This window comes from Spinacia oleracea, chromosome 1 (genome assembly GCF_020520425.1).
Source record: "Spinacia oleracea cultivar Varoflay chromosome 1, BTI_SOV_V1, whole genome shotgun sequence".
In the NCBI taxonomy this organism is placed as follows: Eukaryota; Viridiplantae; Streptophyta; class Magnoliopsida; order Caryophyllales; family Amaranthaceae; genus Spinacia; species Spinacia oleracea.
Window position 1 is genome coordinate 114,512,593 of NC_079487.1, and position 17,777 is coordinate 114,530,369.

The 17,777-nt window shown below is 34.4% G+C and overlaps 2 protein-coding genes across 2 annotated transcripts; both read left to right on the forward strand.

Moving 5' to 3' along the window:
• The first annotated feature begins 2,185 nt into the window (after window positions 1-2,185).
• Window positions 2,186-8,332, forward strand: LOC110786860 (protein decapping 5). Its single transcript, XM_021991438.2, has 8 exons — window positions 2,186-2,518; window positions 4,589-4,689; window positions 4,880-4,951; window positions 5,648-6,592; window positions 6,777-6,854; window positions 6,970-7,140; window positions 7,235-7,345; window positions 7,634-8,332. The coding sequence occupies exons 1-8, from the start codon at window positions 2,371-2,373 to the stop codon at window positions 7,781-7,783; spliced, it is 1,776 nt and encodes a 591-aa protein (XP_021847130.1). The 5' UTR covers window positions 2,186-2,370; the 3' UTR covers window positions 7,784-8,332.
• Window positions 8,333-13,686: 5,354 nt separating this feature from the next.
• LOC110786861 (transmembrane ascorbate ferrireductase 2) lies at window positions 13,687-17,731 on the forward strand. Its single transcript, XM_021991439.2, has 4 exons — window positions 13,687-14,180; window positions 15,782-15,830; window positions 16,748-16,947; window positions 17,268-17,731. The coding sequence occupies exons 1-4, from the start codon at window positions 14,037-14,039 to the stop codon at window positions 17,568-17,570; spliced, it is 696 nt and encodes a 231-aa protein (XP_021847131.1). The 5' UTR covers window positions 13,687-14,036; the 3' UTR covers window positions 17,571-17,731.
• Window positions 17,732-17,777: the final 46 nt, after the last annotated feature.

The window sequence follows — 17,777 nt, forward strand, 5'->3', positions numbered from 1 at the left end:
GTCCGAATTCACCTGCACAAGAGCAAAGTCACTAGCCTCGGGGGTGTTTCCGAGGAAAGCCCCTCCGATGCCTAAGTAAGAACGATGCTCGGATTCTAGAGAGAAGTTCTCTAGAAGAGTAGTCTTAAGGCGATAAATTGGACGTACCTTGAGGTGTGAGCCTTGGCGGCCTATTTATAGTGTTTGCATAATAAATGCCCATAGGTCATTTATTGCTTTTGGGCCTTGGGCCTTGATGGATGGCTGACTAGCCATTGGTAGGTTTGATGCTGTTTGTTTAGAGCCATTGGGCTTTGGACTTAGTGGCCCAATTAATAATCAATTGGGAGCCCAAACACATAATATCATTTATAAAGGTCTAACATCTTAAACCCGAAATCACCTATCATTATAATATAAAATTCAGGGCATAGATAACAAGTAACAAAGGTGAAAATTGTTAATCCGAGTATGTTTTAATGTGAAAACCAATGTCTTTGTCTTCTATTATTATTAAGAAGAGAGCATGTTTTGATAATTAATGTATACACGCATTTAACTAATGCAAGATATGCGAAAAGGTAATTTTGTTTTAATGTTAGAAAACTAAGCTAGTAATTTGGAGACATTATAGCATTCTTATTTTGAATGATGATCATATTGAAATAAGTAATGGCCCTGTTGGGTTGCAACCGTTGTGAACACAAATTAGAGGATTGAGCAAAACTAGAGGGTTTCACCATACAAACCTCTAATCTAACTGTTTGGTTAATAGCGGATTCAACCCAAACTGTTAAATTTGGAAACGCTGCTAACACCAACTTTTTTCATTTAGAGGTTTCAAAGTTTACTGCAAATTACTTATGTGCCCACCATCAACAATCACAAAATCTCAATTGCAAATTGCAATTGCACTTAATTTTTTTCCGGAGAGAAATTACAATTGTAGTTGAATAAATATAAACCATAATTAATCTCATAAATAAAGCCAAGCTCTTCAACAAATCAGTAAAAACCCAAATTCATAATACTTGATAAAATGATAAAATTCAGTAAAAAAATATCATAATTATATTACATTGACAAAAATGATAAACTGTGGAAAAGGAAAGAAGCGTGAATTGCCAAATTGTTTCACCTACCTTAGACTTTTGTTGCATGTTCAATCCATTGATCCCAAAGAAGGAAATGTTGGTGATTAGCTATTAATTTATCAAGAGAGAAATTTTAATGGGAGAAAATGAGCAACAATGAACTTTTTTAAAGAAATGATAGGATGAGGAAGGAGAAGAGTAAAAAAAGGGAAACATTAAAAATAATGAGAAGTATTCAAATATGAAGGGGCTGGAGCCAAGAGGTTGTGGGTTTTCTTTTTATTTTGCATTAGTACTAAATTTATTAGTAATTATAGATTTTAGTTATATTTGGGTTTTTACTTTTTACTGATTTTCTGAAGAGCTACATTTTAAAATTTTAAAATATCTGCTATATTCGTGTAACCGTTGTTTCGATTAATTCCTAATAAAATCTTCATATAATAATAGCATTGATGTACTTTTTAGTCATTTTACACAATCAAACAGCTAAAAGCTATTGGTTGTTTACCAAACACTTTTATACTTCCAGCTAATGTAAAAAGCTAGTCAAATCAGCTAATCCAAACTGCTAGTCAAATCCGCTAAAACAAACCGCTACAACTAATAGCTAACCTCTAATTGCCAAACAAGATATTTCTAAAGGAATATATTTAAAGTCTAACCCTAACTTAAAACTCTATTATCTTGTCTAATACAATTGCATAAAAAAAAGAGGTGGATCATATAGGTGTAAAATAGTAATATTATTCCAAGGCAAGTGCAATTATATTTGAAAATTTACACATCATTGTCCAAAAAGAAAGACGACCTAATAACTAAGAAAATCCTTAATTATTCACATAATAAGTAAAAAGTTAAATTCTAAACCGTAAACATCACTCTAAAATTATTGGACACTTATAACATGTATTACTCTATTAAAAGGTGGATTTTGAATGAGTAAGTATAAACACTAACATATTTCGGTATTTTCCAAATACATTACATTGCAAAAATTTAGACATAATTGAACTGTCAAAAAAACAAATCGACCTATTAATTAATTAAGAAAATTCCTAATTATCCACATAACAAATACTCCGTAAATGTTTATAAAATGAAGCTTCAACACAGAGAAGAATAGGGTCGTTCATTTTTCCAAACACAGAAAGAGACATATATAGGGTTTGTCTCCCTCATCTCTTCCTGCAAACCAAAATTCACAAATCCAGAAAAATAATTCAATCGATCAACAATCTTCTCTCTCGCACTCTCTCACTTTCTCGCTTCGACTGCTCGGTAGAAGCGAACAACAATGGCAGCGGAAGCTTCTAGATCTGCTACTGGTTCCGCAGATTCATACCTCGGCAGTTTGATTAGCTTAACTTCCAAGTCTGAAATCCGGTACGAAGGCGTTCTATTCAATATCAACACCGATGAAGCTAGCATCGGTCTTCGCAATGGTATTGATTGATTCTTAATGTTATTTACTTTTTTTGCGTAATTGTTTCGATTTTTTAAGGCTTTTGGCGTTGATTCTTTTTCTTTTTTCTGTTGAATTGATTGATTGTTAGTTGGCTAGGGTTTATTTATCTGATGTTAGGATAAAGGATTAGCAAATTTGCAGAATTTTAGTTTGTGTTAATGTTGGATTAGTAAGTTGCGTGGTTGGATGTGATGAAATGTTATATGAACTGTAGATTTTGATGTTGTTACAGTGTTTTGGATTGACATTTCTTTCTTGAAGAGACTTAATTTGTGATGAGAAATCTTGTTCTGATTTTCTTGGATGCATGATTGTTTGGAGTAGTTGTTTGATGGATGATTATTTCAGAGTTTTTCCGCCTTGATGTTTGATATGGCATCCGCTTTACTAGTGGCTTAGGTGGAACCTTGACACAGCTTATTAGCTTGTTTGTTTTTTATGATGATAGAAAGGAAAGGACTTAGTAGAGACGAGAGTTGTTTTTATTGTGGTGGTTGGTCGGAATTGAAAGGAAACAAAGACAGAGAAAACTAAAGGGAAGTAGCGCTGCTGTTTGGTTTAATTGGTCGACATTAAATGGATTAGACGGAATGAAGGGAGTTTTAGTTATTAACATTGTTTCTATAAAAAATTCCAATTGGGGAGAATTTGATGCTTTGAAAAGAATTCTGGCCACTTCCTTTTCTTTTCAAAGAATTTTGCACAGCTGATGTAACCAACACCTAGAAAGTAATTTCCTTTTCCTGCCTTTCTTTTCCATCCATTTACTCACTACCAAACAAGTCTGAGAAGTCTGAGAATACAGTGAGCATTGACTATTGTTTAGAGACTACCCTTTTATTCACGATCTTTCAATTAATCACTTTCATTATATTCCATGTAAATGTTCTGATGATGTCTTGATCAATCTGGGATGGATCTTTCTGCAAATACTGTTTCTGCACTGTGGTTAATTTGAATCATGAGTTGTCAGTGAAATTTCGATGGATAATTATTTGACAACAGAAATGTGAATGGAGTTTTTCACTGCTTTCCTGCGTTTTCAGGTGTCTCGGCTGTTTGTATCTTTGATTTGATAGAGTAGTTAGTTACATCTGTATCATTTAACGGTCCAAATTGCTAGCTCCCGTTCATAAATTTTCTGAATTTATATTCCGTTGCCTTTCTGTCTTCTCATTTTCTTTATTTCCATTTAAACCACCTACTGGTCCTGTGGGAAATTTACCTTGTACAGTCGTACAGACCTATTGTTGGTTAAACTTTGCAATAGATTGTAGTTTATGTGGAAGCTTTTTAGGTACTTTATGACTAAGTTTTTTTTTCCCTTTGTCGTTGAATTGAAAAGTTAAACCTGAAGTTCTCCACTTAGCATGCTTCCAAGTTTTTACCAAAAGGCAATGTCTAGTGATTTTAGATTCGAGTGATTTATTTAAGCGGATGCCTTTTGGAATTAGTAGATGCAAGAAAGTTGCTCTGCAAAAGATGTCAAGCAAAAGAGTGATGTGAGTCTGTGACTGTCTATTTACTTGTTGGTCCTGTATCTTTTTCTTGGGGATTTTGAAAAACTAGTGTCATGTTGTCGAAGAAAATGCATGCTTCACTATGATTTTTTTGGCTACAGAGTGAAAAATAACGCAATAAAATAGGCTGAAGAAAGAGTGGGATCTTTTAGTTACAAATATCTTTGGCGACTTGTTGATAAAATTACCCCAAAATTTTGTCAATTTACTTTGTATTTAGTCATGGCTGTAGTCCTGTACGTTGCAACATGGTAAAATGAGAAAAGCTTCTTGATGATATATCTGAGATAGCTTCGATATATATAAGAAGATTTCTGAACAAAATGAGCGGGATCCTGGTATGATATCCTCATAATTTGGTATGATATCTTTACAAAAAATTGAAGTTGGACTTCAATATTGAACAACACAATAGGCTTGCATTGAATAGTATTTATTTCTTGTTCTTCTCTCAGCTGTGACGAGTAGTTCTTAGTTTTAAACTATAGCTTGAAAGCTTAGGATTCTAATGATGATTCGTTTTGCAGTTCGATCTTTTGGAACAGAAGGTCGTAGAAAGGATGGTCAACAAATTCCTGCAAATGACAAAGTTTACGAATATATAGTATTTAGAGGAAGTGATATCAAGGTAAACCTAATTGACCTTCGATACTGTACGCATTTTCTAGAAGAATTAATTATTGGCACTTAATTTTCCCTTTAGTTATATCATTTATATATCTTGCACTGGCCTTTCTAATATTGGTTAGAATACTGGATAAGTGATGTAGATATTATTGTAAAGATGAGCACATTTTCAATGTTTTTCGTTTATACAGGATTTGCAAGTCAAATCTTCCCCGCCCGTGCAGACAGCTCCGCCTGTCCCCAATGATCCAGCTATCATACAGGTAATTGTTCAGTTTAACCTAGTAGAAATTCTTGCGCAAACAATTTAAGTTGGTCAATTTTTGATAAAGGAGAAACCATGCTAGTATCCCTTGTATAAGCTTCAGTTGAGGACTGTGTTTAAGAATAAGAGTAGGAGTGTATTGGGTTAGTGATCCATTTGTTTGAGAATTTTCTTGTCCCCTTGTACCTAGTGAATGTGCTACTTTTTTTATCTCAATTTTTTCCAAGTATATATTGCTCCTATGTAAATATTTGTATTATTCGACAATGTTGTGTGTTTCCTGTGGGCAATGTCTCCTTAAGAGATTTGATTAAAGGTCTTCCTTGGCATCAAAGTTTTTTTTGGATGTTCTTGATATCTGTTCATCACTTCATCATCTATCAGTTATCTCAATTGAGTTGTTTGTGATGTTGAGAGATTCATGTTAATATGAGAACAAAACATTTGAAGGACCTAGCAATTTGCATCATGTATTACTGTTTTCCAAATTTTCTTGGCTATTAAGTGATGGTCCTACGTTACCGGACCTGGACATTGACCTAAAACAAATTGATAGGATATAATTAATTAATGTGATTCAATTGAAAATTAGATATTGATTTATTTTCCTTATATTGAGCTTTGAGCATACCACATGCGTTTAAATGTCACTCACTACCCATAATACTTTCATAATTTTCTTCCTTGGGGTCAGTCTCACTATGCCGCTCCAACTGCGTCTTCAACTGTGCCTACTGCTTCTGTTCCCGCTGCTGCTGGATTGTTGTCAGATTTTAATAACCAAATGTCACAGCCTGGTGTTCCTATAACTACTTATCAGAACAGCGTCCCCATGTATCAACCTGGAGGGAATTTGTCTCCATGGAATCCTTCAACTCCACCCACATCAAATGTCAGTGGTGTTTCTGTACCGACGTATTGGCAAGGATACTATGGCCCTTCAGGTTCCCAACAGATGCAGCAACAGTCATTGCTTCGACCTGTTCAAGGTTTGTCAATGCCACCTTCAGTGCAGCCTCCATCAGCTCAACAACCACTTCAGTATCCAACCATGAATTCATCTCTACCCACTGGAGCTTCCAACATCTCAGCTTCACAATCCATGGAGTTCCCCCCTCCGTTGCTTCAGCCCATTGTTAGCAGCACTTTGTCTATGCAATACAACGTGCATCCTGATCAGTCTCCTGTGCTATCTGCGGAATCCTCAACTAATAGGATGCCTTCTATGGTTCCTGCTCAAGTTGCACCAGTTGTACCCCAGAGTACTAAGTCGCCCTTGTTGCCACCTGTGTTATCTAATGTATTGGATAAAAGCACTGTTGGACCTTTGATCCCTAACCAGGCGAAACCGATTTCTACTACTTCTATGCCCTTCAACAGCTTTTCTGAATCCCTGTCTGCTGCTGGGAGAAAGTCCACTTCACCTGCACTGGTGACTCCAGGTCAATTTTTACAGCCTGGACCCACCGTTTCCCAAACTGCACAAACAGAGCAGAAAGACGTTGAAGTGGTTCAGGTTTCTCCATTAGTGTCCCCGCCGCAACCATCGACAACTTCAGCAACAACTGCAGCGATTGTTCCAGGATCAGCAGAAGCGCAGGCACCGCTTTTGCCGCTTCCCTCACCTTCAAATTCGAAGGTATTATACTTCCTATTTCTTGTCGTATTTTTTAATATTTAGTCCATGTTAGCTTCATAATTTTCTTTTGCTTGCTTTGTTCATATCACTAGTTCAGAGTAGTCTGTAAATCGCTTTAAGAGGGCATATGGTTTGTATGTGAACTTGCTAATTCTTTAGCTTCTCCATGTCTCTTTCTCTATAGATAAACGAGTTTCCTTCTCAAACTCGTTATGTCAATGTCAATCGGGGTGGCCGTGGAGGAAGAAGAGGAGGAAATGAGGTACTGCTTAGTTCCTGATTGCAGTTTGTTTTTGAATCAACTAAGCAAATTAGCCTGGGAATAGGGATTCTTAAGTTTTTTTAACTTGACTGACTTTCTATGCCTGCTCTTGCAGTTTTCTCGTCCTGTGGCCAACTTCACCGAAGACTTTGATTTTGAGGCAATGAATGAGAAATTCAAGAAAGATGAGGTATGGGGGCATCTGGGTAAGAATAAAGCCAAGGCTGACGATGGGTTAGAATATCAAGATGAATATGATGATGATGTGTCAGAAATTGATTCTAAGGTAAATGCTCTAATTTCTGACATTGTTTTGATGTTTTGTTTTTGTCCATGACTTCTATCCAATTCTGATGCCTTGAGTGATTTTTGTTATGTAGCCTGTTTATAAAAAGGACGATTTCTTTGATACCTTGTCTTGCAATGCACTTGACCGTGAATCTCGCAATGGAAGAACTCGGTTTTCTGAACAAATGAGGCTAGATACAGAGGTATTGAACATTTTCCTCTTTATTTCTAGTTGAATAATGATTTTAATGCAGAACCATTAATCTAAACTTCCTTTAAACCTTGCTTTTGGCAAGATTCATAGTTGGGCAGTAGTTATCGGATGCTCACTTCACAGCTTAGTAGATTGCATGAGGTTAATTCATAGTTTGTGTTATTCCGCCGGATGATTTAGTTTTCTTGTTTTCCGTTGGACGATTTAGCTTCCTTGTTTTCCTTCCTTCCTTGAAGTGTTCTACTTCTGACTACAATCTTTTTGTTAATTAATGCAGACATTTGGCAATTTCCCAAGAAACAGGGGATTTCGAGGTGGTAGAGGACCTGGGGGTGGACGGTCACGAGGTGGTTATTACGGGAGGGGTTATGGCTATGGCTATGTTGGAAGGGGGCGGGGGCATAATAACGTGTACCGTGCCATATAGTTGGCACACTGGCAATACCCTAGCAATATAAAGCTAGGTTTGCTGGCCTCCTTTCTAGCCTTGGTGGTTTGGCTTGTTTATAGAGAAGACCCCAAGACCAAGATTTAGAGGTCTGGCGGTAGGTAGTAACTAGGTAAAGCCTTAATATCCTTTTCTGGCAGATTGGAGAGTCTTGCCCAGATCAGTTTGCTGTGAGCTTGACATTCCCCTCACATTGGAAGCACAACATCATTATCTCTTGCATCTTTAGTGTAATGAGCTGAGTAATTAGTGGGTACATATCGCTCACACCCTTCTGTATTCGCTTAGGTTGAGGTAAGATTCTGTTTAGCTACTGGCATATGTTGGCGGTGGCTTCAGCAGCAGATGATATTAGTATCTGCAACATTAGAATAAAGCTAAGTTTTATGGGTTTATGCTGGCAATGAATTATGTTCCTTTGCAATTATTAGTCGTCTTTGACATGTACTTGGGAGTAAATGTGTTTATTGAACTAGATCTGGAGGACGATAGTCCAGGAGCAATTTGACGACCATTGCTTTGGTATTATTTTTACTGTGTTTTGTTTTATTTGGCATTCTAGTGTTTTTGTACGGAGTATGAGGTTCCATTCTATCAGTTTTGAGGGTGGTCAGTTAAGTGAATTGACCAATCCAAGAGACTTTTTTAACAATTTCAAACTAAATGGTTGGTTTGGCAAATAGAGGTTGATGAGCTTTTAGTGTTTTTCAAGCCAATAATTGGTTTGGTAAAATGGATGTTTTTTTTGACGAGGTTAACATCAAATATCCATTAAGAATTTACGTATTCCATGTGTGTAAAGTCGTTTGGTTTTTGGGTGAGTTTTCCTCCCAGTCCGTGTGTGTAAAATAGACAACTTGTTTTTTCCCTGTTTTTGATTAGTTCTCCTTACGTTTATACATTAATTTTCAAACTTGTGTATGAGAAATTGTGAAAAGCAAAACTACTGCAAAAGTCGATGCAATGCAAAATAGAGGACGTAGAAGTTGGAGTTCAAGAGGATCATGAAAGATGCAATTTTTCTTTAATAGTTTTACAACGTGGACATGTTTACGCAACTTTTTAGCACATCGAGCCATAAGAATGACTAGTTAAGTTCAACTTAAATATAATATTGACCTCCCTCCACACAACTGAAAAGATATTGTACGAAGTATAATATTGACACTGAATTAAGTGCCACACAATCGAAATTTGGTACAAATTGATTGCAATGAGTGATAAGAGTATGAAAATTAAAAATTGTGTTATTTTATCTTACCTTACTATCTCCATTTCATAAAGATGATCAAAATAGAAAAATTGGTAGAATATAATAAAATATGAATAAAGTAAGAGAAATGTGTAAAAATGTAAGTGAGTATAAGAAAAAAAAAATGAATAAAGTAAGAGAAAATGAGTCAAAACTTGTAAATATTGTAGGGTAAGAAAGGTAAGATAGTAAATTTTCACATCCAAAAATATAATAAAGCAAAGTGTAAAGAATATTATGTAACAGATTAAAACGGAAAGTGTAAAAATCATTTTGAAACGGAGGTAGTATGAGATAACTTGTTCAAAAGGTCTATACAGAAGACATCATCTCTGTCAAATACAGTACATCTAAAATTCTAAATAGATACTTATGGGCTTATGGCTTTACATAAATTTTACGGATTAGTAACAAAGTAAAGAAATCAAACACAATATTTTTTGCTTGTTTATTTTGATCACAATTAACCACAAGCACTCAATCGCTCAATTGATTTGCAGCATGTAATTGATATTATATGAATGTTCTTGATTAAATTTTTCAATCCGTTAAAGGCATTATCATGTTTTGAAACTTTTTTTCCAAAACTCGAGTGCGTCCATTACGTGTATCCGGCAAATTGTAGTTTTGCGTATTTAGATTTCTTTTTTATTAATCATTTTCTGGAAATAGTTCACTGAGATGATTTTTTTGACGGTACTAACTTTAATTGAGAGATTGTATAATAAAGATTATTGAGAGATTGCATAATACTTCGTATTTAGAGAGATTGTTGATCATCATGTGATCGCTTCTCAAAATTGTTGTAAAAATAATTGTTTGACTTTTTTGTCACCAATTATTTATTGTTTGACTAATTAATCAAAATTAGTTTTTTTTCTTTTGTTATTTAATGCTACTTGATTAATTCAATTGTTATTGAGGCTATTATACATCTACTTTGTAGGGGCTTTAAAAAGTTATTAATGTTAATAACCTCGAAAGTTCCCTTATAAAAGAGGGAGGATTATAGAGAAAAGTAGAGAGATAGTTGATTCATAATGTGATCGCTTCTCAATGTAGCTGCAAGTGAAAAACATTTTGACTTTTATGTCAGCAATGGTTTATTGAATTTTTGTTATTACTTTATTGCTTTAATGTTATTTGATTAATCATCCCAAATTTGTTTTCCTTATTTTATTTAATGCTATTTGACTTATTCATTTTTCAATGAGGGTTTTATAGTCTATTCTACTACTCCCTCCATTTCTTTTTTATGTATCCATTTGGAATCTGGTGTGGTATTTAAGAAAATTGGAATATAGATTTGTATGGGTATAAGTGTAATGATTGGGGGTAAGAGAAATGATTGGGTGTAAGAGATTATAATAAATAAAGGAGTGAGAAAATAATAAAGAAATAAGGTAAGAGAGAGGAGTGATAATGATGGGTGATAAAGGAGGTGAGAGAGTGGGTATATGGGGAAGGGAAAAGAATTAAATATTATGGGTGGGGAAAATTAGGTGGGAATATGGGTAGAATCTTTAGGTATTTTGGTAATTAGATAGAAATATAAGGGTATTTTAGGATAAAATGTATGTCCAAAAATAGAATAGATTCTAAATGGATACAACAATATGAAACGCTTAAAATAGAAACGGATACAACAAAAAGAAATGGAGGGAGTAGTATTCTATACACGCAATGCGTGTAGATATTTTTAAAAATCTGATTTGATAGATATGCAATTATGTTCTAACGTTTTATAAATTTTTTAACAATTTTTATAAGTGTATTATCGATATCTTATGTGGACGCATAAGTGCTAATTTATTAAACTAAAGTTTGATCATAATGAACTAAAATTATTGACTTTCTTCTCTAATTTGTTAATTAGGGTATAATTAAGAGTAAGACTAGCTAAGTTTGATTTTGTAATAAAAAAAAAGAGTAAGATTGAAGGGATGAATTTCAATTTTTTTAATTGCCTCAATAATTGCTTTCATGTTTGTTATAGGAATTAAATTAAATTGTTGCTGACTTTTGGTTGTCACGTGCATTGAAATTTCATTTTTTACAATATAAAATACAATTATCCGTTTTTAAAATTATTATAATTAAATTAAATTAAAACTTATTAAGGTATAATAGTTTATCCATACGAAGACACCAAAAGGTCATTTACTAAAATGACCTCATGAATTCCCTTATAAAATAGAGATATATATCTTATATGCACGGATGCATGCGAAATTATTAAAAACTTAAAATTGTATTTTTACTTAATATTGATGTATGGGCGTAAGCAAAGATCTTGTACATACTACGTGCAACTATACTCTTATGGTCTTTTCTACATAACATATTTTACCATTCTTATGGAAAATAAATGCCAAAATAGTTTCCTAATTTTATAGAAAGTCAAAGATCTCCAAATATTAGACCATTAAATTTTACACTTATGGGAATAGCCCATAATGCTGGCACCAAAAACTTTCATAATTTGTTATTGATTTTCAGTTAAATCAATAAATAATCAGATTTTTAAATCAATAAATAATTAGCTTTTTAATTGAATTTAATTGCGAAAATTTAGAGGGTAATTTAGTATTATCCTAGGGGGGCACCAAAAATAGTGTTACCGAAATACCCCTTTTCACTTATATAATAGAGATATAATGTTGAAGAAAGCCTTCCCAAAGAACACATGTGAGTGTCCCACATTGAGAAGAGATGAGAGAGTTAATCACTTAATAAGGATAAGGGGCTACTCCCCTTATTGCCATATGGTTTTAAGGTGGAACCTCCTACGGTCTTGTTAAGTGGACTCTCTCTCTTGGTGACGGGTGCGGCCCAGACCCGTATTTAACATATAATGATCTCAGAAGTTTCCTTATAGAATAGACATAATTTGATGCAGAAAGTGGTAATGAAAGTTGTAATAGTCTGTTGGATCCTCACGATTCTATAACAATATTTGAGATTCAATTTCTAGACATAGGAACCATTTTTTAACATTTAAAAATGACTCATTGTTTAGTTCAGAACTCGATCAGTCAATCTACTTTTGGGTGGATTACTAAAATACCCTCCACACTAATAGAATAGAGAATACAATGACAACCTACCCAATAGGGAAAGCCCAAAGAAGCATTTTAATCAATCTAGCCCTTTAAATAAATTCTTATCATTTTAATCAATTTATTTATATGCGTTCGACTCTATCTAACTTATATGTTTCTTATATTTGCACGCTATCGCATTTATATTATATTTTTTTACATGTTATTTCAGGTTTAAATGTAATAACACAAATCCGTTTCTTATATTTGCACGCATCGCGTGCATATAAGACTAGTATCTATTTTTTTCACTCCATCATTTGATTTTTTTTTTCCATACTTCCTCAGTTATTTTTAGTTGACGTAGTTTGACTTTTGACACTATTTATATAATCTAATTTGAATATTAATTGTAATTTTTACTTACAAAAAAATATAGACATGTATCATGTAGGTTCAATGGTGATTGAGGCTGAACTTGGTAAGGCGGACCGTGTGTTCGATCCCCCGCAAAAATAATTGGGAGATGACTGAAATTTATCCAACCATAACTTACCCCGAATCCAAATTAGTTCTAAAGGTGAACCGGGTGATAAAACAAAAAATAATAATATAAACATGAGTATCCCATTAATAATTAAAATATTAACCTAATAACTAAGGCATAATTTCACTAGCACAAAAGTTGGCATTCATCGTCCCTCTTTTCTCTCTCTTTTTAGGGTTTACAAAAATTAGGGTTTTCTATGGCGGAAATAACCAATTCGACAACTTTTGTGTAAGACCGCCTTACCGGAAAGACCACTTTGGTTGCTTAACTAATTGATTTAATTTCTTAGCTAATTGGTTACATTACTTAAATAATTGATTCAATTACTTAACTAATTAATTTCTTTGCTTAACTAATTGGTTTCAGTGCTTAACTAATTAGTTCAAGTGCTTAACTAATTGGTTTCATTGCTTAACTTATATGATACCAATGTGTTCTTTTGTGTAAGACCGCCTTATAGAAAAGTTTGTATAACCAATTTTCTTCGGAAATTTGGTTATTTTCGCCCATTTTCTTCAATTCTGTCTTGTTTTTTTGCGTTAGATCTCAATAAAACTAAATAGTTTCAGTTTCAGTGTAGTAAGTACCCATATGGTGGGTTTGATTCTAGTTAAGTTTTGTGTGTTTAGTTTAGTTCAGGTTGTTTCTTTGGTAAAGATTTATGCGAGATCGAAGAGGAGGTCAATCTTTCGACTACAATCAGACGAATCAAACGAAAATCATATTTGTCACGGCTACAACAAATCTATAGATCCCCTTGTCGATGAAAGCTGTAATTCACAGCGATATAAAAGAGGGTATACAGAATGTTTGATATACTACGATCGTAGCTATGGTGAAAGGAAGTTTTTATTTGATTCAATGGTTATGTATTTGTTAAATTTAAATCTTTATGTAGATGTCGTATGAATTTTTATCGTGAATTAATTTGATTATATAAAAAAAATTAAAATATTATATTTTTTTGTTTTATTTTTATTACAAAAATGCCACCCCATGGTTTTTTTTTTTGGCTAATCGGTTCGGGGGAAGAGCCGAAGAGTTATACTTCCCCTGTTCCCCACACCTCCCTCTTTGACCAATCTGTGTTCAGTGCACTCTCTCAAAATCTCCCTCCTCTAAGAAATAATGGCGAGGAAATGGATGGCATAAACCCAGAAACTTGCACTTTCAAATACCTGCATCTTTTCATTTCTGTAAACTCTCGTATTATTCCCTCAGATCGAATCTCACTCTTTTAATTACTTCAACTCAAATCAATAATAACCCTTTACACCCAAGTTTGAATCTTTCTTCTCTAATTGATTCCTCAAAATACTCTTGTTTGTTCTTTAGTTTCTCTTGAAACTGATTCTGGGTTTCTGGGGTGAAGCTTTTAGGATTAAAAAAATGGCGGTTCCAGTTGTAACATTTCCAATTTACACGGTGATTAGATTGATTGGAATCACAGTGGCTGCACTTGTTTTCATTTGGACTCTTCATTATAGAGGTGGCCTTGCTCTCATCTCTGAAAATAAAGCTCTCATCTTTAATGTAATCTCTCCCTTTTTATCTCTCAATTATATATAATATGCATTTTAATTTCAATTGGAGCTTGATGTTATTGCATTATGTTGGATTTCTAATTAACTTGTTTGAAATGTCAAATTTGATTGTGGTCAACCTTGAAGTTCGGGAATGATTGATAGAATGATGAGTAAAAGTATTTCTGGGTATATTTCACATGATATTGGTTTAGAATTTGTAGGTTTTAATGGAACGAATTGTTAATATTGCAGCTCGGCATTGTAAAGTTCCTGGTGCTACAAGATTTTGTCTTTTGGGTAAATTTCGAGTTTTATGTTTTGAGAAGAATCTCCGTACTTAAGCTAATATGAAAGTTAGTTCCCTGGTTTAGGTCTTATTAAGGTATAATCTGTTTCTAGATTTCTACATTATACAGTGTGATTATACTGTCAATAGAGGAATGCCGAGGAATTGATATCGTACATCGTTTATGTTATGATGATGTTAGAGCAACTATCTCATATTCTCATGTCCATCAGTTAGTTTAATTGATTCCTATTGATAACCCTGTTCTCTCTTTAAGGTTCCGTTTGGTAGGGCGTAAAATGTTTTCATTGTAAAATGATTTTCCATGGAAAACATTTTTCAATGAAAACACAATTCCAAACTAGTTTTCCTTTGTTTGGTACCTTAAAGGAAAATGGGAGAAGATGGTGAAGATTGAGGGGAAGAAATGAGAAGGAGGTAAGGAGGGAAGAAGGAAAAGTGGTTTCCCTCCCTTTCAAATAGAAAAGGGCTTTCCACCTTTGAGGGAGTCATGAAAAATTGTTTTTAATCCCTTACCCAACCAAACAACGTAAAATGATTGAAAAGGAGAAAATCGTTTTCCATGATAACTTTTTACGCCCTACCAAACGGAGCCAAAGTGACTCGAGTCTTAGGATTTTTGTAGATATAGTACCGGGACAGGCTTACAAAGATTGGCTAGTTTCATAGTTTGTTCATGATATAATTACTTCGTAGAGGGAACTTGAGCAACCTTCTGATAATATTTCTATCTCATGAAGTTCAATTCATAATACCCTGTGCTATGTATCATGTCATGCTTGTTCAGACGTGAGTGGGTATGATGCTCTTAATACGTCTAAGGAAGTCACTTGAGCAGTTGAGTGGACTGTCTTGGTCTTGTGAAAAATGAATACAATGTTTTGAAGATGAAAGAACTAACCATGGCGACCTATATATTTTCTTGAAAGTTGATTCCTTGGAATTTTTCAGGGTGAATATTTTTGTCTGACGGTATAAATGTATGATTCAGTCATTGTGAAGGATTAGAAGAAGGATTAGAAGAAGGATCTGAGGAGTTTGTTATGCAAGGCTACTGGACAAATAAGATGCTTTTCTGCTTGTGCAAACAATCATAATTTTTGAAAAGTGTTGACAATTGGTATTCAAACTAGGCACTTGATAGCTGATACATTCAGCCTTAAAGAAAATCCTGTCATATGTCAATATTAGCCTGGTTCATTATAGCTGATCATATATTTTCTTTCAAGTAGAGATATGGAAACAATCATTTAAGTGGAACTTCTTCTGTGGATAATTGTTTTTTTTCTTCTATCTTGCAGGTTCATCCTGTTTTGATGGTCATTAGCCTTGTATTGCTAAATGGAGAAGGTAATAGTGCTTAGTTCCTTGTTTATGTAATAACCAACAATAATATACTACGCAACATACTAAGTTTCACTTGATTCGCACCAGAACGCTTGGCCAGTTAACCTTAATTATGTTCTAATTTCAACTACAATTCTATACACCCGTCCGAGTTGTAGCCTTTTCCTGCCTAAAAATTGAGTTCATACTGTTGGGTGTTTCAGAGCTATAGTGAAAAGTATATGCTCACATTCCGGGCGAATGTCACAATGTGCAGATTTATTGTTTTTGCTACTTCACATTAAACTTGTTTTTCATAGCTGTTTTTTGTTTATACCTTCACACAATTCGTTCTTTGTCATTTCCTCTGGAAGCAATGTCATTGATTTTGACCTCTGACAGAGTGTCTCTGAAGAGGGACTAAATGTTTTTATTTTTATTTTTGGTAAGCCTGTCCCTGTACAATCTCTACAAAAATCCATTCTGCGTACGCCATGAACTGCAGGACGAGATGGACCAGCTTTGTAAGAGCATGAAGGGTTACCTTTTTTCTAAGCTTCATAAGAAACTAACCGTGTGTGTAGTTTTTATTTCTTATTGGATGGTACTTCCTAATTTGGATACCAGAAATAGACTACTTTTGCAGTTTGCTTGTGTATAGTTTAGGACTTTCGGATTCAGAACAACATAATGCTTGAACTGTTGTACTCCATGTCATATCTGTGTGGCCTTATTTGGAAACCATTTGCTTCTTAGCCTGCTTTATGTTAAAGATGCAATAAAAAGGTATTCAAAAAACACCTCGCGTTTAATTTATGTGCTGTGAGAAGTTATCCGAAATGATATTTGCTTTAATTATATATTCTCTATTACTATCAATCTAGTATGAGTACAGAATTCAATTCACTTGCTGACATTTGAACTGTGATTCATTAATGTAGCCATGCTGGCATACAAAACGGTTCCAGGAACAAAAGCCTTCAAAAAGCTGGTCCATCTCGTCTTGCAGTTCCTCGCTTTCCTCTTAGCTATTATTGGTGTTTGGGCTGCTTGGAAGTTCCACATTGATAAGGGCATTGACAACTTCTACAGTCTCCATTCATGGCTTGGTCTTCTCTGTCTTTTCCTGTTTACTCTCCAGGTACCTGCTAAAACTTCAATACCTCCTTTTGCTTTTGTCTTGTGACTAGAGGTAGAAAACGGGTTGTCCGAATTGATTTCAGTTAGGGGTTCTATTCGAGTACTGAATCATTTGATTTGATTTTGAAGCGTCCAATCGGGTCATATCTGGGTCTAATTTCAATTATTTTATCATGATATACAAAGTATAATTTATCAATAGTTGTCCAAATTATTTACAAGTTCGGTTGGGGGTCAATATCGAGTTTGGGTTGGTTAACCGGGTATACGTCAGTTTTGTCAGGTTTAATAATCAAGGCTCCTTTTTTTTTCTTTTCCCAGTGGGCTGCTGGATTTACAACATTCTGGTACCCTGGTGGCTCAAGGAACAGCAGAGCTTTCGTGCTTCCGTGGCATGCTTTCCTCGGCGTCTATATCTACGCGCTTGCAATAGTTACAACTGTGACTGGTATCTTAGAGAAAGCTACGTTCCTGCAAACTAGCCATATTATATCTCGATATTCCACTGAAGCTTTGCTGGTTAACTCTTTGGGTATCTTGATAGTGATCCTCGGAGGTTTCGTTATTCTGGCTCTTATTGCACCCTTGAATGGCAAAGGTGAAATTCCCCGAACTGCAGAGTGACTTTAACATTTGCAAACTAGGGCTGCATCTTCTGATCACTTCAACATATAACATTTACATATTCATGGGAATTTCATTTGAACATTGTTAACCCTTGATTTGAATATGAGATAAATGATTATAATTCTTGAGAATTTATAGTAACCAATTCAGTTATAGAATTTGAGCTGATTGCTAGACATTGATACAATAATTGTATGTTGTTGC